The 25,122-nt window shown below is 34.6% G+C and overlaps 1 protein-coding gene across 3 annotated transcripts in view; it reads left to right on the plus strand.

Annotated features, from left to right (window-relative positions):
• LOC118184573 (glycine receptor subunit alpha-2-like) overlaps positions 1–25,122 on the plus strand; it is a 145,398-nt gene that overhangs the window by 110,671 nt on the left and 9,605 nt on the right. For 2 of the 3 annotated variants that reach the window (XM_035354273.2, XM_035354275.2), the window contains exons 4-8: positions 1,043–1,141; positions 15,520–15,749; positions 19,526–19,608; positions 19,697–19,831; positions 23,642–24,003. In XM_035354273.2, the coding sequence (XP_035210164.1) occupies positions 1,043–1,141; positions 15,520–15,749; positions 19,526–19,608; positions 19,697–19,831; positions 23,642–24,003 (909 nt within the window). The remainder of the gene's footprint in view (positions 1–1,042; positions 1,142–15,519; positions 15,750–19,525; positions 19,609–19,696; positions 19,832–23,641; positions 24,004–25,122) is intronic. The other variant, XM_035354274.2, reaches the window with a different exon arrangement.

A 25,122-nucleotide genomic window follows, 5' to 3' on the forward strand; every position in this document is an offset into this window, starting at 1 on the left:
CGACTTTCATTTCCAGCAGCAGAACAAATTCGAAGACGAAGAAACTGATAACTTCTTGCTAACAACAAAAATAACATACTATTAACTACTTGTTTTGGTAATATATTATATGGCTTACGAGTAAAATGGGAGCCCCACTAGTGGCCGGAGTGGTTAAAACTGCTGAATGCTGTAAGTTCGACATGGGCTCAATTCGAGGCGAACGGGCTGGCTTCATGCTTTCGTGGTTTTTCCCCATATGAGCCATTTCCTCTTAAAAAGTCCTCCACGAAGGCGTCGATTCACATACTTAGATAGCCCTGGTGTGCTCTGCCGTATTCAAATAACCTAAGAATGCAAAAGGAAAAGCAAACACAATCGAAAGAGAAATGCAAGTGTATGATGCTTTAAATTACAAATAAGCAATAAGAGTGTATGATTTTAGATAATATAAAGTTTTCAATTTAGTAAAATATAATTCCATCCTTTAATTCGTACTTTTCCCTTCTTCCCTTCCTATTTTTAGAGCGTTTGCTTTTATCATAAAAGATATTTTACATCAGATGTTCTCAAATTTTACAGAATGTGCTTTAACCTGAAACTTATAAACTCGTAAAAAAGGTAAAGCAAGTGAGATTTCGATGTTTTCCTCACAACGTAAACGTAAGTCATTTTCCCCCAGAAATATTTCAGGAAAGTATTCCCCTAGACAGATAACTCTAAAACTTCTTGTAGTATTTATTTAACCAAAATTAGTTGCTATTTCTCGAAGCATCAATGAAAATAAGAATTTTCTGATCTACAAACTGAAGGAAAGAAGTAAAGATGATCGAGATTTTTGAAATAACACAAGCAGCTTTTCTTCGAAATTCAATGTCAACAAATTCAAAAAAATTGTAATTTGCTTAAAGTGCTGGGCTACATTTATACCGTTATTAATTATACTAATCAGGCGGATGGAGAGCTCATCAATTTAAATGGCATCAAAGAGATTTTTCTCAGAATTATGTTAATTATAAATAAATACAAAACTTCTAACCATTATGAATAATTTTATTATCAGAAAAAGAATATGAAACAAGGTATAACTGGATGTTCGAATCAAGATATTGAAGAATGTATGAACGAGGAAATAGAAGAATTTTCAGGTCGAGATTTAGAGGTATGTGAATCAAAAACTAGGCAGATGCATGTAATGTAGTACAGCAAGAGAAAACCAAAAGTAACGGTAAAAGATCTAAAGTAAAACCTCATCTAGAAAAAAACTAAACCACGTCTAAATAAGTAAATTCTACCATTACTGAAATGGTTAATAGAAATATGATATAAAGAAAGCAACGGTGAATTTTGTTTTTGACTGGGATCCATCTAATAAGGAGAAGAAATATAGATTAAATTCATCCCTATCATTATTCTAACCTCTGGAAAATAAAATCATCTTATGGAATAAGGTGCTAATTTCTTAGAAACTCATTCTTTAAAAACTCTGATCATTTTGGAAAAATGTTATTCAAAACAGTCACACGTAAAGACTAGAGCTCGTAAGAAAGGTCATTTAACAACTAGGAAATATCAATGAATGCGTGTTTTAAAAATTTCGCTACTAATTGAAAAACATCTCTTACAGTAATTGAAAAATAATTTTTAAAAATGCAGAGAGGAAAAGTACCATGTCGCGAATAGCAAACGAGAAAAGGCATTAAACTACCGAATAAAGAAAACGTTTATCGCGAGAAGAGATGGCTATAGTACTTAATTTTTAAGCAAACATGTGTAAGTAAGAAAATTTAACTTGTTACTCAGCAATCGATTAAATGATGATAAAAAGGTCGCAGCTCTTCTTAATCTTGCTTTGTTAATAATTTGAAGAAAATTATTGGATAGACAATTTTGTTATTTTGAAAAAAAAGAGGAAGAAAACGCTCGATAAGGATATGCAAGATAATGCAGATGTAATTTTGAAGACAGAAAAAAAAAAAAAAAAAAAAAAAAAAAAAAAAAAAAAAAAAAGGGGGGGGGAAACATTTATGCGCACTGTGTATAAGAAAATATTGGAGGGAAAGTGGTAAATAAAAGTAAGGAACTAAAATAATGGATTTGTTTGAAACTAAATTGTTTCAACACCGCATACAAATATATATTTTTAGCCCGTCCTATCTTGTTAAAGAATCAGTAGCGGTTTTTACTTTTAAAAGCAGAAGAAAATATTGAAATTATTATGAAATGAGCCCGCTTAAATAACTTGCCTAAATTATTAAGCGATGTACACAATTGTTAACTAAGAAGTGTTAATGTCTTCAGAGTATAATGCGGTTTACATATTTAATATAAAAATGTTAAAGATGGAAGTGGGCTTACAATATTTTATTGCAATAGCATCATTGATGCTATTAATTACTGCCAATAATTAAGAAGAAATGATCAAAAGTTTCAATACTTGCAATCATCAAGAATTTATGGATTGGAACTGCGGAAGGATAGCTATGGATGAGAGATTTTTTTTATCAAAAGCAATTACACTGAACATTTGCCTTTTATGAGGCCTGCCTTTTCCTTTTATATCTCAAACTATATTGAAACGTTTCATTTAAATTTAATGCCAAAGGCTACAATTTGCCGAAAGTTAAAATTTAGAAACATATACGAATTAAAGAAATGAAAATGTTTTAGCAAAAGAACACGCCATTACATTTTTAACTATTTGCGTAATATATTTGCAAAAAAAAAAGTTAAATAGTTCAATAAATATTTGTATATATCCCCTCCAAAAAAGATAGAAGTGGAAATTTAATGGTAAGTAAGTGAATTATTCATGTATACGTAGCTCTTCCTAGTGTTTAAGAAAGTAAAAGACATCGGTCACTTTCGTGTTCAGATATTCTATTTTTTGCGAATTTTTTTTTAACTCTTGCATTGATGCATATTTATTTAAAAGACACATTTAAACTTCTTCTATCGTTAAAACAATTTTTTTTATCAAAATACATCAGCATTTTTGATTCAGCAATAAAAACTGTAAGAATTAAAGGCAAGCAAATTTTGTCTGAAAGCAAGCAAATTTCGTCCCCAGAAAATTCCACTCCGAAATGCCATTTTAAGCAATTTAAGTTCCTTTATATTTCAGTACAAATTATCTTTGATTTTATTGGATCATTTGGACTCTCATATATGCGTACTTCCTTCATACTTTTCATGACTTTCCCTTACATTTTCTATGAGAAAAATTAATTTTAGAGTCTATAATCTATGCCACTTTTTTATAATTTTAAATTCAATTTAGCTGTTACTTTCGCTCTAAATTACATTTCGGAGATGATCATTTTCTATTACAAAAAAAAATAATTTTCATAGAAATTTTATGTTCTTTGAAACTTATGTTCCTTGGATTTTATGTGAAAATTATATCATTATTATAAGCGCTTATATCATACTGTCCATTTTCATTTCAATAATTTAACTTTCTTATAATGGTAGTGACCTCAAACCTCAAACCCTCTGATCAAAGAACGGCAAATAAATTAATTTTTAAAAAGAAAGGAATGATGAATAGGGAATGAAATTTTAAAATACTGGCAGTTAAGAATTTAAAAAACAACTTTAAACTATTTGTGACATTTTTACTCATATTTCGAAAACCAAATATAAGTTTCATTCTCGTGCGAGATGAAATTGCACTCCCGAGAGCGTCACAAACGATTGAGGTTAGGAAATCTGCCTGGCCAGTTCATGTAGCGAATATTCTCACTTTTCAGGTAACCTTCAATCAGCTGAGCCTTATTTGGCCGAGCGTTGTTGTGCATTAACCTCAAGGCCAACTGCGCTGTATAGGGCTCTAAGATCTCCTGCCTATGCCTCATAGCAATCAGGAAACCTTTGTCAAATACATGCAGGGGTGTGCGGTCGTCCAACGTAATGCCCGCTCAAACCATTACACCCCCAACCGTCGCAATGATTTTTTTCCCTATTGAGAGAGGTATGGTATCGTGTTTCAGGCTCTCTCCAAGTACATAAATATTTGAATAGAATTAAAAAGCCAAGACTTAGCGTCCAAGCTGTATCTCGCCTTATCTGAAAAAGCACGGAGCTCCACTAAAGTCTGATCATGTTGTCTGCACCTTGCTAAACTCCCTTTCCTGTATGCTGCAGAGAGCGGGACGTAAACAACGGGTCATCTGGTATACATCCCTATCGCATGAAAACTTCGGGCAACTGTTGACCGTGAAACTTGGGCTCCAGTGATCATACATGATCATGGGATCATGAGATCTGGTATCTCGTGAGCATACAGCTGTCTTGTGAAGCTGCTGCAGCCTAGTCGTCGCGCTGAAAGAGCCAAATAACGATCCTTATTCGTCATTTGGATTCGACACTTTCTAGGTCTTCTCTATATGGATGCAGTGTCCTAAAACTATTTCCACAAACTGAAGACGACAAGTGGCGTTAAACTGAGCTTTGTACCCACCCGCGCTTCTGATAGCCTTGCCTGCAATATACTGACAGTTCTCCATTTCATTCCGTCATTCAAACGTTCGTAGCTACGTATTTTACCTGATACTTAATAAAATTTACCGACCTCTTGCGAGAAACACCACGAAAGTCGTGTTTCACACAAATCATCGAAAACCTCTTGTGCGAAATCTCCTCCACTATCACAGATTTGCAGATAAGCATGTGTGCACTTACTTATTCTACTTTAGTATTTGCATATTTCTTCGGCGGCAGAATTAATACCTTTAGTGCAATACTTTTTATAAAAATATGAAAATAGATATAATTTGCAAATTGTCTTATTTCTTCAGACGAGTCTAGTTGCAGCTCATTACGATCCACATACATATACACAATTACACAGTCGAATTACATTAATGTTGAAGATACATTACGTTATTTCGAGGCCGGACAGATGAAAAATTAGCAAAGCCTTCGCCGGCAATCGAACCACAGACCTCTGAAATACAGGCTCAGTGTCCTGACCGCTACACCACGAAGGCACGCTAGGAAAACGGGAGATATACCTTTTAGTTCGGGCGCCACTGTAGAGGCATTAGGATTTTTTGGAAGCAGAGAAGATGAAAAATGACCAATCGCCTTCGCCGGGAATCGAACCACGGATCTCTGGAATACCGGCCCAGCGTGCAGAACCACTACACCAGGAAGGCGGGAGAAATACCTTATATACTTCCACTTTTAAGGGGCGACTGGGGTTTTTAGGGGACCCAGTCGCCAAATCCTGGGTGAGGAGAATCATCATCGAACACCCTTTTTGTTCAGGCGCCACTGTAGAGACAACAGATTATTTCGATGAAAAATTAGCAAAGCCTTCGCCGGGAATCGAACCACGGACATCTGAAATACCGGCTCAGTGTGCTGACCATTACACCACGAAGGCACGCTAGGAAAGCGGGAGAAATACCTTATAATGTAACTATTTGTCAATGTCCAAAATAACCACCATGTACAGTGGGCAACGGCTAAATGGTCTGCATAGGACTCAGTAAGATTCTGAAAATCGTTCCCAGGTATTCAGAATCATGCTGACTCTAAACAACTGGCAGCTGTTGAAGGATGAGTGGCAAAGGCTGCCTACAGGGAGCATAATCCGATCGAGAGAGTCCCTTAGATTTTTCATTATGTTTAAGTCCGAAGAATTTGGACACCAGAGCACCACAGTAACATCTTCCTCGAACTCTTCCAACCATGCCCATGCATTTTCTAGCTGTAAGGAACTTTGCATTGCCATGCTGGAAGATACCACCATTCTAGTTATTGCAATCGATAGTGTCATCCACAATGATGAATGGACCCAGAAAACTCTATGAAAGCATTTCTCAGACCACAACCACGTATCCGCCAGCTAGCATTCATCCACAGACGTGTCTTTGTTCTCTGATGTTTCTCGCCGTATGCGCTGACGTCCATCCATCCGGTAAAGCATAAAACGTTATTCATCAGAGAAGGCAACCTTTTATCAATCAATGTACAGTCAATGTACTTTTACAATCAATCAGTGTACTATTAGTATTACTGTGTAAATTCCAGCCTTTTCCGCTGCTGAACAGTCATTAGCATAGGTGATGTCATCATTAATACGTTGCTGAGCTCCGGTGCGCAGCGAGGTTCCCTGAATCGTCGTCTCAGGAACAATTGCGGCAGCCCCTTGAGTTTCTCCACTCATTAAACTTTATAGTCCCATGAGGGTAACCTGCTGTTGTGCTTAAGCTGTTGTGGTGTGTCTTCTGGAAGATGAAGTATACTATAAGGTATTTCTCCCGCCTTCTTAGCATGCCTTCGTGGAGTAGTATTCAGCACGCTCGACGCGAAAACGATAGGTCCGTGGTTCGAGTCCTGGCGAATCTTGCTCATTTTTCACATCTCCGGCTTCGAAATAACCTAATGTCTCTATACTACTAGCACTGCAGCAAGAACAAGAGGGCTAGTTAGGCGAAGTTATTTAAATGCATTTGGCTATGTTCCATAGCCATACAGGACGCATGAAGCAAATACATGGGAATTCTATGTTGCTACAAGTGAATCCTAGTTCGTAAACTAAAACTATATAGCAGAAAAATGTGGAATTATTTACAGAAATTTTATGGAGACGTATAATATGCCAGATATGACAGGGAACTTTTTACAGAGTATTTACACATGTCACAATGATAGTTTACCGAAATCTTTGTATAGTGTTTGTAAAATTGGAGTTTGGACAAAGTATGTTGATAATTAAGAGAACCTTCACAGAACAAACATGAAATAAAACCACGTTTTTGAGTAAACATGATTATGCTCAAACCGTAAAAATATAAGTAAGTAAAAAATAAGATAAAGATTAAACATTATAATTTAAGGTTAAACAAATTATTTTCTAGTGAACAGTTCTAAATTAAATGCGCTAATGTTAATATACGCATCTATCTTGAGAGCTTTCATTAGGCCTTTTTTATTTCCACCAGTCAAGCTCTCCAGCTGTGAAGAAGATACGCATTTTTCAGAAGTTCTGAGAGACACACGTCCTGTATTAGGGGCGTTCGTGGAAGTAATGCATCAGATTGCCTATTTTAGCACAGGAGCATTGGTTCATGTCTGTAAGGCCGAATCTATGTATATTGGTCAGTATAAGGCAGTGTTCAATGTGTAGTTGAGCCAGTATGGAGCTTAATGATTTTACGGCTGGAGAGACTAATGGAAAATAGTCATGGATAATACACCCCGTTGCCTCTTTGTTCCATTGGTTTTGCTAGGTGTTATTCGCATTTATTTTGACTTTTCTTAAACGTGTTAAATACGAGGGGGAGATATACCCCGTGGGCTGGGAGGTGCATGTTTTTAATCTCCTTTGCCAACATGTCCGCCTTTTCATTTATCTCGTACGCTACTTGGGCTTTTATCCACTGCAGGATGATGTTACTGATCCATCGTTACTGAAGAGAATAGCATATGCCAAGGCATAGAATGTAGCATATACCAAGGAGTTTACAGAGGCGTCACCATTAATGCCTTGATTGCTGTCTGCGCAAAATCTCTTCTAAGCTTCCTACCGTAAGTCCATTTCACAATTTCGAGATACCATGAGCTTCGAGATTACAACTTCGAGATGCCATTCCAAAGCTTCGATTGCAGATAATTCTGCTTTAAAGACAAAATTAAAGTGTCTGAGTAGAAAAATATATTTCTTTTTCGTGCAGATATATTACTTATTCGTGCATAAGACACTGTCTATACCATCCTCAGTCTTGGAGCTATCAATATATTGCCTTCTCATAGTCTGTGCCTAGGTACGTGGCACTGTGTGTGATGACGTCCAATGTTAATCTTAAGACTTTTGCCACCAAGCCTCGTTCTTGCAATTTAAGCTTATATCGTTCCTCTAGATATAATGGCTTATGGCCTGCAAGGTCTAAGAACTGCATTTGTTGGTGCAGTCCTGTAAGCTCCGATGATTGCAAAAGCGATCCACCATTGCAAACTGAAAATGCTTCTGACTTTATGTGCATTTAATGAGGTATATCAAGCTGATGCTGCATGGCATACTATCGGTATTGTCACTGTGTGATACCACATTTTAAGAGGTGCTGAGAAGATTCATCATGTTTTTCTTGTCATCCGGAGTACACTTTTGTACTGTAACACGAAGTAAACTTTTGTACTTTTGAGATGCTTTATCTGAGGTAAGATACATGCGGAATTCATCTGAATTTATCATCTAAGATAATATTAAGGTATTTTAACGTGTTGCTTATCTTGACCGATATCTCCTTAATTTTGAAGACTTGATTAAGGTTTAAGGATTTCCAAGGCAACTGCTTTTTTTTTTTTTTTTTTTTTTTTTCGTAGAAGCTTCTTAAGTTTGTGCTGAAAGTACCAATCTGCAACGCAAGCTAAAGCTTGAATTGCCGTGATCTCTAATCTTCTAGCACTCGCTCATACTGCTATTAGGCAGTATGAGCGAGTGCTAGAATAAGCATATGCAGTAATCGCTGCATATGCTTGTTCATGTACTATATTTCGACTGAGACTAATAAGTGCATTAAGCGTCTTATATACTAGGGGTTTCCAAAAGGTCGGACTAAGGCACATGGAAGTGAGTGATGGAATTAAGAAATAAATTACTTTGCGCGATAATATTTTGCTATCGTTTTGGGCGTAACTGCTGACGTTTTGCAAGTTGACTGTTGACCTGAAACATTTACTATCGAACGCAATTTATGGGTAATCCTACAAGAAAGTAGATTAATATTGTGACAAAATACAGCATCAACTAATATTTATAAAATGTCAATATTCCATAGTTTACAGAACAATTTACGGCTTCACCATATCTATTACAGATAGGTTTCTTATCATCTGACAAGAGAATAAGTTTTAAAGTTCAGTAGCATCGTGCGGGGAACGCATGTTTGAAAAAATTGTCCGATTTTTTTCGAGTTAGTAATAACAGCTGACAAGACATAGGTCCAGTATTTTGATTCCTTTCGAAATCAGCAACAAACAAGAAAGCAGGTTTGAAGCATACTGATTCTTCTCCTCTGAAGCACATTGATTCACCTCCGAAGAATCTTAAAGCACAATGAAGCACACTGATTCTTTTCCTCCGAAAAACATTTGTAAAACCGTATCAGCTGGAAAACTTATGATCACTTTATTATCAGAAAGTTGAACTCGATCAGCATGCCCTTCCTCCAAATACTACTATGCACGGCAAGGGTGTAGCTGAAATTGCTTTACAGTGTCGAAACTTCTGCTAAACACACATCGAGAATACAATGGGAATTATTAGGAAAAGGAACGAACGCTGCACCATGATAACGCCGGCACGCGTGTCGTTGTTTACGTTCGAAAATATTTTACAAAGTGAAATACTTAAACTATGGCAAAAGCATATTTTTACATCTGATCTCATTTCATAATATTCCAAGCTGTTTCCTATATTGAAGGAGAAGCTCTGAAAAAGAAAATTCATTTCAGTGGTGACACGTGTTTCAGCTGTACAGGGTTCCCTGAAGGTGCTTTCACAAAATGACTTGCTCATGTGCTTTTCAAAGTGAACAGAACAAATGGGACTTTTGCGTATCAACTAAACGAAGCTATTTTTTGAACTGAATAATACATTTTTGCCTGTACTCATATCTTGATTTATTTTACATTTACACTCAGTTTTCCTAAACGTTTTAAGTAAGTAGCTGTAAATTTAGTACATAGGAATCATCTCCACTGTTATAACTCCACTGTTGCTAATAGGGACTGCTTTTGTAGCGATAAAGACAGAAAATCGATTGTAATAAATGTAGATTATATAATTTCACGAGAAATGAAATTAGGGATACGTCAGACCCAGCAAATCTTTACAGACCCATAAATCTTTATGGGCTTATGTGATATAGTTTGTTTACTATATGATGTTCATACAGTTGTTAATACAATACAAGATAATAATGGCAACAGTTATCAAAGAAGAATTGCAAAATAAACGCATAAAGAAACTTCTGGTATACACGAGGCATATATGTGTCATTCAACACCAAAGTGTGTGTAACACTCTGTGTAGTGTAAAAAAATACACGCAGAGGCTAAAGGCTTGCATACTGTACGTTATTACAAAGCATCATCATAATCACTAGATTTTATTTTGGATGCAGACGATAGTATACAAATAGTATATATGGAAGTTTCGCGTTGGCTATTGCATACTGTTATGGTTTAACTGGTAGCGCGTCCGACTAGCATTCAGGAGATTTGGAGTTCGAATCCCGGCAAGGGTTGTAGCTGATTATTTTGTGTTTCCTGCTCCGAAAATCCCAAGAGATTCAGAAAACGGCGACCGGATAAAATACGGCGACTAGGTCTCTTGTCGCACCAGTTGCCTTTTAAGTGAGGGATAAAATAAAGAATTTTCACCTTTCGACTGTGTGCTTTTGGAGCAAAATCGATAGTACGTTCGGCTAGCAGTTAGAAGATCTGAAATTTTGCCTCCCAGCTGTGATAGTGGCCGTACCGAAGGGCCCAGGTTCGAATCTCGGAGAAGGCAGGGATATTTATAAATGCAGAATGTCTGTGGCGCATGGGGGCACTCAAAATTGTCAACTACAGGCTCAGTTTTGTACTCCTTGCCACGATGAATTTCGTGGGCTAGTTCCGATGGTACTGTCAGACAAGTGAGATAAGTCTCAACAATAACAACAAATCTAAATTTAAATCTCGGACAGATTATAGATGATTTTCCAGTTTCTTACTTCAAAAAGTCTAATAGACGCTACAAATAGAGTCAGAAAGTTTGCTATCGGCCTACTATAGACCTTAGAAATCTATTTTATTTATAATACTCATGGCATATAATAACACTTGCCGCAACATAGTGTTAAAAATACAGATAACATGATTTTTCAACGATTAACTTGCGTTAATGAGCAAAGCACTTTTATATACCAAAATGGAATTTTGGAACTTTTATATACCAAAATGGAATTAGAGAAGGCATATATGTGTCATTCAACACCAAAGTGTGTGTAACACTCTGTGTAGTGTAAAAAAATACACGCAGAGGCTAAAGGCTTGCATCCTGTACGTTATTACAAAGCATCATCATAATCATTAGATTTTATTTTGGATGCAGACGATAGTATACAAATAGTATATATGGAAGTTTCGCCTTGGCTATTGCATACTGTTATGGTTTAACTGGTAGCGCGCCCGACTAGCATTCAGGAGATTTGGAGTTCGAATCCCGGCAAGGGTGTAGCTGATTACCAAATGGAATGATATACCAAAATGGAAGATCCATTTGGATCTTATGCATCATCACTTGGCAACAAAGGGTATTTATGATACATAGGATTTAATAAAAAACTGAAAAAATGAAGCTTGTTTAAAGTGTTTAAAAGATCCTGCCTGAAAAAGTGGAATTATTTTGGGATAAGTAAATTAGGGTAAAGGGTATTTTTTTAAATTTAGAATTTAAGCATTTAAGTAGTGAACAATAGCCCTTATTTAGATCCTTTTAATTTTTCCTTATGGTAGTCATTGTTAATAGAACTAAAACTCGTATGCATTTCTGCTTATTTCAGTGTGGATATTAACAAGCACTTATAATAAATTTAATAATTTCGTTCATAGATTTATGTACTTATTTAAATGCGTGATATTATGTGTATTTAAGTAAGTATTTTTGTAGAATTATTTATCTCATATGACAGTTTCATAACGACTGGTAAAGAGGAAATTCTAGCAAGAAGCAGACGAAAACCATTTGTAAAGTTGTCTTCAGATATTTTGTTATAAAAATTTCATTGTACTTTGATCCATTCTAAATAATTTGTGGTTTTGTAAAATGTTCAGTTTTAATACTACATGGGAAACTGCTCGTCAGCAGTTATGCACAACTCAGTTTTTTACATCTCTGCATGGAATAAAATACCGCCCATTAATACTGATGTAACGATTGCTGTTATTGCCGTTTCTTTAATACATATATAGTAATGTTAGTTATAGTGCTACACATAATTAAGTCAAACAGTTCCATATTTTATTTTGAGTGTTGTGTCAGAACCGGAAGTAATCAACGCGAGTAGATAAATTCTTGAGTTCCAGCAAAAACGAAACTGTGTATTCCTTTATCAGTAATAAGTAAAGACAGCATGATCTATGTTATTGAGAAGCGCAAGTTTTCCTGGCTGTCTGTTGAATTAATGGTAGTTTACTTACAGTGGCATAAACTAACTTGTCAGTTTCCACTTAATTTGGGCGCTGTCTTTACTATGTATTTATACTTTATGGTGACTGAATCGGGTATAATTGTTTTCAGAAAGACTAAGCATGCATTCCATGATAATGTATTGGGCATAATTTTGTTTTAGTTGATTTTTTTTATATTTTCTAATATTACCATTTTTAACGTTAATACAAAAATGTGCCAGATACTTTAATGTGTGTGTATTTATAACATTTGCCGAGACTTTTTTAATTTAGCCAACAGTAACTTTGATCTGTTTATTGCTGTTTGTTGGAGATAAAGACGGGCTTTCGTATTTAAGGTTTTGGAAAAATAATTTATGCCTTTTAGGGAACACGCGAAACTTATCCTTGGTAGAAAGTGAAAGAATGCATGATAGTCCTTAAAATATTGATAGTAAAAATGCTGCTATTTAAATAATACAGAACAGGAGAAGGACCAAAATAGTGTGTATAAGACAAAACTAGCGATTTGAACAAAAGGGAAAATGGTGTGCAGTTCTGATTTTTGCTACAGAGAGAAAATGAAAAGCAAGGAATGTAAGACAATATACTATTACGTGTGTATTACGCGTTTGTAATCGCATGCGAAAGACAGAGTGAACAAAAAGTAAATGTTAAACTCTTAAAGCAAAGTTAAAGGGTTCACGTCTGTGGGTTCACATTTGCCAGCCAAAGTCCACAAGATAAGGTCTTTGCGACTGACGAACTCTTTCTGCTTAAATATCATTTCTCTTCTCAGTCTATCAACTGTAGGGAGCAGAGGTTAGAATTTATCTTTTTATTACATCCTAACAGATTATTATCTTGATAACCCATCGTACACTTAATAAAATCTTTTCGAGGTTCATTCCTTATTTTGAGGTTAATAGCACAGCTAATTTTGAGGTTAACAGGACAGTTCGGCACAGAATACTTCAATGTTTAACATTACTGCTCAGTACCTATTTCTAACGTTCCATAACAGTCCGTTCCGAAAAGGGCTCATTTCTATAACGTGAAAGCAAAGAAACGCGGACATCAACTCTCTTCTTTCGTTTCTTTTGTATGAAGCTGGTCTAGAACTCACTAATGGAATTTCATTAATGAATACAAATATAACCCATCTTTGTTTTGTTTTCCAATAAGGTTTCAGCTTGTATGCGAACGGTTTGATACGGTTCATTTTGTATCATTGGTTGTAGAATTTTATAAGAAATTACTGATAGACATCAGAAAGTGACTAATCAGCACACCATCTGTTTCTGTCCTAGAATTTTGGCATTCTGCAGCGACATATGCTATAATATATTGAATTCATCCTCTCCGCACGCTTTACAAATGCTGCGATAAGCTGTGACTACAGTATTACCTTTTTCCAAACTTAGAGTAATATGGAAAACAATGCCTGAGATGCTCCTCGTGGCTTGCCGTTTTAAACCGTTATACGCATGAGTTTTTTGATAAACTCATTGCTTTTGGATTCTGTATTGCCTTACATTTTGTGAATAATAAATTTAAATTGTTCAATTTTTTTCTGTTACGGAAGTCATCAGATCATAGTTTGCATCTATAAAACAAGTAAAACTTTGGCACATACCTAACAGTACTATCTTAAAATTAAAAAGAAATAATTTTTAATCAGCTTACAGAAATATATGCTAGCGGGTGGGGTGGGAAGTTTCTTTGTTTTTGTACATAACAGCAAGCCAGAAAAGTTTACACTTATTTGAAAGTTAACAGAGATTTTAATCTCATTTATTTTGAGATCAAAAAATGATTTCGAGAAGTCGTGAAAATAGCTAGAAAGAACAAAATTCGAGTAGTTCAGAAAATGTGGGCCAATTTGAGGCTTAAATTAGAGAAAGTTGGGTATATAAAGAACTGTGTAAGCCTATAAAGCGTCTCCCATCATAGCTATTTTTAAATATCCTTTTCTATGCAGAAATTCTTCAAAGCCAACGAGATAGCTGCTTTTATCACGTGACCTCTCAATTGGACGTTGGCTCTCAATTCAGCACTGCTCCTTCTCTTATCATGTACATAAGTGTATATAGTTTATATTTAACCAAGAATTTTATTACTACTATTAGCTTTCATGTATTTTTACCACCTCCACCTTCACGATGACTCACACCCACAGTGACAATATAGTCACTCTTTCTACATCTTAATATCCTGTCCTCTGGACGTGTTTAAATATGTCTTTACTTTCAGGATTAACCTAACGTATGGCATTTGGCAGAAAGCCTGCAACTCCACGCAGGCTATGTCCAGTATACAGTGGAAAATGGAATGGAATCTAAAGCGACCACGTTTAACAAACATTTCACAAGCATTAATAATTATTAAGATTAAAAATTTAACGACCTGATCATAGGCCAAAGCTTCAGAAATGCATAGCACGGATTGCAATTTTTTAAAAAATTAAGGCAAAGCGCACGAGGACTGTGTCATCAGCTCCATTTCAGTTTTGTCCACCAGTGTTTGATAGAATTGAAAAAGGCTGATAATTTTTTAATCTTATTACAAAATAACAGAACAAAACAAGTAGAGCGCAAGGAATTTTCCCGAGAGAAAAGAAGACTAAGAAAATAAAAAGAAAGATAACTCCACATTTTTATTAAGAATCACTCTTGTACGCAAAAGAAATCGTAAAAACTGTAAAAGTAAGAAGTATATATATATATATATATAGAGAGAGAGAGAGAGAGAGAGAGTATACATTGCAATACGCATACATTGCAAGAGAGACTGCATACATTGCAATACGCCAGTATGAAAAAATTTAACTGTACAAAACACGTATGAATAACAAAACATTTAAAATATTATGATTTCGCGCAAGAAAAGCTGAATAGTTAAAACTATAAAATAGTAGTAATTCCTCCTCGGCTTATTGCGTGAAGTGGGGGCTAATTGCGTGAGGTTTTCGTAGTTTTCCTTACGCGTAACGCAAATACGGAGCAGTCTCCCTCAGAAATCCGCCACAAATGTATCCCTTACCGGCAGACAACTTTAATAAGCTTTGTTGTTGTTAAATGATCCTCTTCAGTCCGCTAGAAGAAGAAGAAAAAGTGTGTTTAAAATAAATGACAAACGTGATATTGCTGCAGGGTTCTTTATTAGAAATCGTACTTTTTTTAGATCTCACTGAGAAACGATGTTCTTCCATTTAATTCAATTTGCTGTAAAAAGTATTATAATTCATAAGACCAGGTGTAGAAAGCACGTCACTTTATCAGATTGGTTATGAAAGTTTTATTACAGAATACTATTGTTTATCGGCAATAAATGTGTATGTCATATAAATGTATAATTTTGTTTATTTTCTAGGAATTCGGTATGGACATTTACTTGAGGCAATCATGGTACGATCCAAGATTGGGATTATCACGATATGGAATAAATCATGTCGTTACTTTGAATGGTCAAGGCGTTATAGAAAATATATGGCAACCAGACTTATTTTTCAGAAATCTGAAAGCAGCAAAATTTCACACGGTAACTGTTCCTAACAAACTGGTAAGACTGTCACCAAATGGAACAGTACTCTATAGCATGAGGTAATGTTTAGAATAAAGAAAGGATGTTTATCACAAAATACTTTTACTAGTATTATCATCAAAATGTCAGATGTATGATGATTCTGTTTATATCAAATTAAATTAAGTCCTGGATAAAGGATTTCATAAAGCAATTTTTCTTATTCATTCGTCCTATAAATGCCATCGATATACCTTTAGAACTAGCACGAAGCATTTTTTCTTACTTATTAACTAATTTATAGCACTTTTCCAATTCTTAAAACGCGATTTACGTCTAAAATCTTTATTGAAACTTTATTGAAACTTTATTATCAATCTTTATTGAAACTTTATTGAAACTTTATTATCAATCTTTATTGAAAACATTTCTTGAATTGTTTCAAACTTACTATCACTTTGAAGTCACACTTGTGTCTTTTTATGCAGTGTAGAAAAAGAAGAAGAAAATATAAATCTAATTCTTTTCCATAGTTTTAACAAAAATATAATTATTTTTTGCTCGGAATTTAGTGCACAAAAACTCTTTTTATTCAGTGTGCACAATAAACTTTCATTACTGTCATGCATATTTCATAAACACTGGTGAGCGAAAGATACTGCAAGTACGAAATCTGAATGAAATGTTTTTATCTCTGAAAACGTTTCGATAAAACGCAATATAAAATTACATTACCTAAAATGCTGTAAATTTACAAGTGACTGAACGTGAGTGTCAATGAAAATGTTTTGATGGGGATTAGTTTTTCCGGTGTATAAGAGCACTTTGTAGTCTCAATATTAAATAAAGCAATGTTTTTATAGTAGTTTTAAAACTAACTAATTAGGGAAACCATGGAGAAAAATGTTTTGACATATTTTTGTTCCTTAATATGATTTCTTATGATGTAAAATCACTCTGGGCTGACGTTTGTATCGTTCCTTCCATGCATAGAATCAACCAATACCCTAAATAAATTCCTTTTTAAGCATTATTCCCTTTTAAGTTTCCACAGTACAATTATTGCGTTCTTTAGTGATGGTTTTTTTCAGTTGCCGCGTTTGCTACTTTTTCCTCAACCTTAAAATTAAAATATAATTTAATTAAATGCAAACGAAACCAATAATAAGCAACAAGAATCAATGTAACGTCAGAACCTTCCTCTGCTGTCAGTGTGAAAATGACGAGGAAAATTTTTTTTTTTTTTTAAGGTGCCTATATTTTATGGGCAACACAAATTCTCTTTTTTTCCTTCCAGTGTCAGGTTTTAGCCGTTCATAGGCATTTGGTCACTACTAAGGAAAGAAGCGGTGGTTTCTTTATTACAGAGACACCTAGTAAATGTGCCATCGTTGCCTCCTATGAAAGGACGGACAAATTACAGCCATACCTTCTCCGAGATTCGAACCTGGGCCCTTCGGTACGGCAGTCAGAGTCACTGACCACTTCACTTCCCCGTCTTGGCGGTGCAACACAAATTCCCTTCTGTTCATTTCTGGTCATTAGATGTCGCTGGCGCATTCTTATATTTTCTGCTCTTAAGCAGTTATATGCTTCTTTTCGTCATTTTCTCTTACACAGCGATAAAAAAAAAGTCCTGTTTAATTTCTGAAACAGTAACATTGCAAATTTACTTACGTTACCCTGATTCCTATTGCCATTTTAGGTTTCTTCAGCATTTAGGTTTTGGGCATGCTCATTCTTTAACGGAAGTTTGCGCCTAGCCATATAATCAGTGAGTGAACAAAATTATCACTCTCCTAATTTTTATGAATGTCTTCGCGCTAATATTAGTTGGAACATCGTGAAATAGCCTGAAAAGTTCTGTCCCAACTGGAACCAGACTCTTTCATGGGAATTCCATCAAACCAGTTAATTTTTCTGATACTCTGAAATGAATTCTAAATTCCGTGTATATTTGTATGCCAGCACTTACGTATGATCAAGTACTCAAAATGCTTTATATTTTGAACGAGACCATGCGAGTCTAGATACTAATTAGAAAATTATTACTAATTACCTGACAACCATACATACCATTCACTAGCCGAAAATGCAAAACTTATATTTTATTATTTTTATTGCATTTAAGATTAGTAAAGATGTTACGTTTAAAACTTTTAAGAACATTACGCTCAAAATCTATATTAAGTACATATAACGAATATTCAAAAAAAATTGTATGCAAAATTTTATGTTGAAAATAAGTCTTAAAATTTACAAATAAAATAAGTAATTTCTTCATTTTTAAATCTTTCATAATGCTTTTAAATTTAAAAAAAATACTTTGTCCTTCCTAATTAAATGTTTAAAGTATTTATTGTTTAAAATGATAATCACTGAAGGCTTAATAAAAATTTAAATATTACGTAAGCGCTCCCCAGCTTTCCTAAATTGCCATTTGTTTGACTAAAGGCACCTAAATTGACTAATATTTGCACAAAATTTGTTTCATCTTAAAAATTGCCTAACTATCTGTAATCGCAAAGTTTAAGGAGGCTTTCTGAATTCAATATAAAGTATTTCTTGTTGTGAATTGTTTAAATTATTTCTTTTATTTCATATATTCTTTATGAATAATGCTATTCTTAATGAAAACTCTCTCAATCAATACACATTTTCTGGAGAGAAAAATGTATGTGTTTATTGACAAATTTACACATTTTATTCTTAGTTTAATGAATAATATTTTGAGGTACACTTTTCAGTTGATAGCTAATATTTACAAATATTACTAGAAAAAGTAAAAAATTTTGAAATAAAAAAATTTGTGATTAAAGTGTCAAAGTTTTGCCCTGTAAAATAGTCTTCAAATCATTTTGTTGTGAAAATACGATTTGCGATGATTGGCATAGTTTTGTTTATTTTTCCTACTCATAGGCCCACAGTGCCTTCTTAGGTAAAACTTATGGAAGATCCCTCTAAATCCCAAGCACGGTATAGTGGAGCGCATTTCCCAGGAAAGACTTGAGATCGCTTAAATTTCTGGGTGAGGAAACGCCAATTGATAATTAGTGCAGGAGAAAGCTTAACAATAATGTTTACATTTTTTATTTATTTTAAGACACCTGGAAGTAAAGCTTTAAACTAGTTTAACTAGCCTGTTAATGGATAAAAAATAATAATATGAGGTGTTTTCTCCCTCTGTACCGCGTGCCTTCTTGGCGCAATTGGCATCATGCCCGGCTAGCAATCAGGAGGTCTGAAGCCCGGTAGAGCTTAGCGGATTTATAATGTTTCCTGTCTCCGAAAGTTCTATTAAACTCTACATTGGCGCGAGAACCAAAATGTCATGCATGATAATTCGTCAGCACCAGGATTTGGCGACTGGGAACCTATCTCTCAAGTTAACCTTTAAGTGAGGAGAATGTGAGATATTCTCTGTCCTTACCCTTCCTTCTTGGTATATATGAAAAGCAAGTCTGCTTAGCAGTCGGGAGATCCGGAGTTTGAATCCTAGCGACGGCAATGCACATTTTCCGTGTTTTCTGCTTCAACAGATTTACCGTTTCTACGCACTTGAAAATGTTTCTTGAAATTTTATTAGTATAACTTTGAATGGAAGGAGTTCAGAACAGACAGTAAGTATTTAATATTATTGACTAAACTACTAATAAAATTTGTAAATATGTCAATAATTACAACTAATATATTTTCTATTATTGTATATTTAATACACTGAGAAGTACGGGATTTTGAATACAGAATTGCACTTTCTAAGTAATGCTACAAAATTTTCAGTCGATATTTTTTTAGTATTATGAAACAGTAATACATTCTCTGATACAATTTTATATGCACATTTCTTTTTACACAGGTTGACACTTCGTTTATCATGTCACATGACATTCCGTCAGTATCCACTGGATGCGCAAAGATGTTGGGTAGTACTTGGCTCTTGTAAGTTCTTATACTTCATTAAGTATCTCTTGTAAAATAATATATTACAATTTATAAACTATGGTTTTGTTTATATTCTGTTTTGCAGATGCTCAAACTACAGATCAAGTACTATTTAAGTGGAAAGATGAGAATCCAATTACTATAGAAAACGATATTGAGCTACCTGAATTTGACATGATACCACAGCCTCCTGGAGCTTTTAAAAGAGAAATAGATACGGGTAACGCACTAGAAATCTCTTTAAATATTTTCCAATGAATTATGATACTAATTCTTAAACGCGGATCTCACAAATCAACGAAATACTTGAACAACAGATTACGTAAGGTTATTTGAATATGGCAAAGCACACAACGGATATCTTAGAGAAGGGATGCTAGGAAAATGTCTCCAGTTACACAGCGAGAAACTACAAAAAACACCCATGCAGCCAACCCGCTTTCCTGGCTTCGAGCTTGGGTCGAACTACCAGTATTCATTTGTCTTATCCACTCAGTTACTAGTGGAGCATTTGAGTAACAGAGAAGGGTCTCAAGCATACATTTTAGAAATTCCTTCTTTTCTTTATTTTTCTTGATTGTTTCTTGTGTTTACCTATCAAAGTATTACTCAAGCACCTTTTCTTGCCCTGTTAAATATGTTAACAAGATTTCCTAACTTTATGAAAGCAATATAATCTCTCTTTCAGGTTATTGGATTACTTTCATGAAATTATTTAAGCAGTTTTTCTAATCCCCTTCTTCTGCAACTAGAAGAAAATAAGACTACATTTGTGTTTCGGCGATTTTAAATGCGACAGTTTCAGTTTTAAATATTTTTCTAAATTATTTGAAAGATGTAGCAGCCGAAAAAAGTTGCACACGCAAAAGTGCTTCTCTATTACTATATTAATGTATGGAATGTGTATACTAAATGGCGACTTACTATTGTGCAGCACAAACTTACTATTACTTGAACTCTTTTGCAGCACAAAAGAAAATAGCAAATATAACTGATTGAAGTGGCGCGGAATCAGTCAACAGACGACAAGCTTCCAACGGATACTGGCAATTGCTTTGTACGGAAGTTGTTTACCTTGTCGGAGTAGCAAACATTCCTAACAGCAGGTGCCTGAAAATACAAAACTATACAGAATAAAGTGAGACAACTGTTACGGCTCTTAAGACAAATGATACAATGGAATACACACTGGATCGGATTCGCCAGTATATCAAATTGAAGAAGGTACATGCCATCGGACTCACAATTCATTACCGACATTTAAAGTGAAAGTTAAGAAAATGGGTTAAGAAACATTTTTAAAACAATGAGCTAAGAAGAAGCAGCTATTCTAGTTTTATATCCAGCACATATTTCCTTCACCACTATTGCTAACGATGGTTCTAGTGTAGCAAAAAATTTGAAAAAACGTTCTTCCGATAACGCAACAAAATGTATTGGCAATAAATAAAACAATAATTATATTATTAAGATTGTATTATTAGGCTGTATTGGCCTTCCACATCTCAACTGCCACTGACTACCACTGCACACCTTTCTGCCGAATGGAGTGAGAAATAAGCAACAACCACCTCAAACATGTCTTTCTATCCAGATATAAATTTTACTGTGTGTGATGTCCCTCTTCCTATCTGGTAAACCCAGACATCATTACTTTCTCGAAAGCAAGCAATAAACTTACCTTACTGTCTTGCCTCCGTCAACCATATTTCCATACAACAGAGTGACATACGTGTACGATATGTACAATTTTATGATGAGACACGGGATCTCTATTGGCAGTAGAATGTCTCAGACCTCAAAGACACATTATGTTTGCAAATTCGGTGGACGTACGCGCCGTTTTATACGCTCTGTTCTGGGACTAGGAAACAGCGTGAAATTCTACACTTCGCATGTGTTGTTTTGTTTGCATGCTTGATCATTCCTGAAAATTAATGGTATTGTCTTCAGGAAATCCGGTAGCTTTCCTTGTTAGAAACAGCATTAGATCTTGTAAAATACTTTTCTCGGATATCAATAAATTGTATCCAAGGAAATGGAACTTGTTTTTGATGTCAAATAACGTCCCGTTTCTTAAGTGTATTGTGACGAATTCGAAAGACAAGGGGTAGCGTAACCGTTTTTACTTCGGTTCTTCCTAGACTATATGCAAAAAAATAAAAAATAAATAAACTTATAAAATATTGTTCTCACAGTAGGGTGAATAAGTTCCTGTTTAGATGAAAGTTCTTGTTTAGAAATAATTCAAGATGAGGCTGTCTTGAATAAATCAAATCTCTAAGCCGGTGGTTGCCGGACTGAGCTGTGTTCGAGCAGGATGCTCTTCGTAAGGTAGCGGCGAACCCGGCTACCTCGCTGTATCTCATGCAGACATATTAGTATCGCTCTACGCAGAGCGAAGCAAAAATTTGCTCGTGGCCGAGCTGGAAAAAAACCGAGAGAAGGTTTCTCTCTCTACTTACTGCAACTAACTCTCATTTTTTTCTCTCTCTGGAACTGCGTTCCATGATTTTGTTCAAGTTGTCCTGGGCGGAAAAACTTCCAGGATCCTTATTTGTCCGTAATTTTTAGAAGCACCTCTTGATTGGCGACAGCACTTTGATTAAAAACTGGATATGATGAAGACAGCCTGGGAAAAAGTCCGTCGGAACTTTTCGATTCCAACTGGGGGTCTCAAACCGGGTGGTCTGAGACACTGAACCTATAAACTGATAAATAATAAATGATAAACTATAAACTGATGGAACTGAACAATTTCTCCTTTCGAACAACTATGAGAGGAACAAAAAGCTGAGATTGTTTTGTGACTGCTGATCACTTCCTCTTTCCGAGAATTCGCAGAGAAATACTCTGTCCATGGGAACTTTCGAGGTGGTCATTCCTTTTCTGAGAACTTCGTGAGGGTCGATAAAATAGTTTAAGACGTTACAGCATGAACCAATGAAAATAGGCTCAAATTTCAGTCAATTATTCAGTTAAATCTTTCTGGCTTCAAATGTCATAATATCATACTATTTATGTTTCATGAATTGCATTTTTCTGCTGTTTGGCTATGCAAAAGAGGATATATTATAATATACATCAAAGCAGTAGCAACCATATATATCGATAGTGAAATATTTTGGTTAAAAGTAAAGTTTAAATGAAAGAACAAGAAAGATGCAGTAGCATTGGCTTAGTCATCTGGTTTTATTTCTTTCAAGAAATGAAATATTTTCGTTCAAAGTAAGTTAAATTAAAAAAAAAAAAAAAAAAACTTAGAAGACTAACGTAACGTAAAACTAATTTAATTTTCAATTCTGTTCTTAAACGATTAAACAGGAAAAGCCTTGGAATGAACTTTAGAATAAAAGTAGGATCAACTAGCCGCACATTTTGACCCACACAACTGCATATGTACCGATTTTATCTGAAATCTACGACCGGTTTAAGAATTTATTCCGATTAATGACCAGACTAATCAAAACTCTCATAATTAGCTTATTTATCGATTTCTTAGTAGTTTTAATAATAATGTTAATAAAGGCTGCTGAATGTAATTAAACTAATCTCTAATTTTAGGAAACAAAATTTATAAAACGAGAGTTAAATTAAGAGCAAAATACAAATAAGAAATTTTTACAAAGCTGTGATAGTAAAATTGCACATTCCAAAAGCTATGGGAAAAAAAATCTTCTTAGACCACCTTATCGGAACATGGAAAGTGAAAATTAGATTCAGATTTCGTGGTTGTCAGTTCATCGGATCAAAAAACACGTTGAGTGTTCTGTAAATTGCAATATAGAATTTTTCTATACAGTGAAACGAAGAGTGACAAAATGTTATTGGTATTGAAAGCTCTTTCTTTGAAACACATATTTCATGCAACTACGTTTTGGCTTCATAAAATATATCTTAAAAATTATGCTTTGCTGAATATTACATACATTCAAAGAAGGCAACAATTATGAAAATAATAATTTTATCATATTTGTTTCGTTACCAAAATTTCTAATTTATCTAAAAAAACTATTTGTTTATTTCGCAGGTTCTTTCAGTTTCCTAAATGTAAGCTTTGTTTTTGTTCGGCAAAATGGATACCATTTAGTTCAAACGTACCTTCCAACATTTTTGATTGTCACGATTTCTTGGGTATCATTCTGGCTGCATGTAGATGCAACTCCTGCAAGGGTAACTCTGGGAGTGACAACTTTGCTAACTTTAACTACTGTTGCCTCAGGAGTTCGGACTCAGCTACCTCCAGTGTCTTACGTGAAAGCAATTGATGTCTGGATTGGAGCTTGCTCTGTTATGGTTTTTGGAGCTTTACTAGAATTCACGTTGGTTAACTACTTATCCAGATGGAAAAGCAAACGCAATGAAACAAAGAATGGACTCAAAAGCATTGGAGTGAGTAAATAGTTCAACAAATTTTTATTTATCTAGCATCCACAATTTTATAGATCATGAATTGATTTCATTTTAAATTTGTATTTAATGGAAGAAATATTTGATAAACTCATGTAATATTATATCTTTTTGATGAGAATTCAACTGATATAAGGATTACAGTTTTCTAGTTAATTGTAGGTACTATAAATGATAAATTCCTCAATATATTACAATATCACGATATCAAAAGTGTATTGCTTTTTAACTTAACTCTTTAATGTACATTCAAGAACACGTAGACTTCCGCTGGCTCGGACAATAGCCTTCATCAATCTATGCAGAACACAGATTGCAGAACTTTAAAATTGGCTTTAATAGGTAGGAATTCAAAATAAAAACCATAAAAGTTCAATAGAATCTTGCGAAGTTGTACTATTAATTTATAAGTTGCCAGGAGTTATCTTTAAACATCTCAGTGTAAAGACTGCTTCCCCATTGTCGATATGCACCGCGTTTGAATAGCAAATTTATGATACGGTTTCAAGTAACGAAGGTGTTAAATCAATTGCAATTCATCCTAGGATAAAAGCGCAGTACGGTGATTAGTATGTGCCCTTGGACCAAGAGTACGAGAACGCATATTGTCTGTTTAACACAATAATCATGCTATGAAATCTGAATATCTGAAACATCCCATTAGAAGTGAATTTCATGCATTCTGACAAGTGGCAGAGGGAATGGAAGACAAATATTTAAGAAGCACTGAAAACCGCGGTGCAGGAGTGCTTCCAAAGGAATTTTCACAGGGTATCCATGCAAAGTGTTGAAATAAGTTCATATGACATCATGAAGACTAAATCAAAAAATGAAGAACGGTATAATTTTCACTTGACTAGTTCTATAAGAATCAGCTATACATTTTTTACATCACTTTACGCTAACTGCAATACTAATTTGAGTGATTAAGAATTATGTAAAGAAACATGGTAAGTAAAACTTTGGTGAATATAGGTAGGGTTGTAAATTTGCAGCTCCGCGAATTTTAAGGTATTTTTCTAAGTTTTCGTGAATATAATGTAAATGTCAAAATATCATATTTGCCCTTATTATTCTATTTCTGAAATTTTTTTCATAATT

Source organism: Stegodyphus dumicola, chromosome X1 (genome assembly GCF_044657685.1).
Source record: "Stegodyphus dumicola isolate Sdum_Otavi_A_Nest chromosome X1, ASM4465768v1".
Classification (NCBI taxonomy): Eukaryota; Metazoa; Arthropoda; class Arachnida; order Araneae; family Eresidae; genus Stegodyphus; species Stegodyphus dumicola.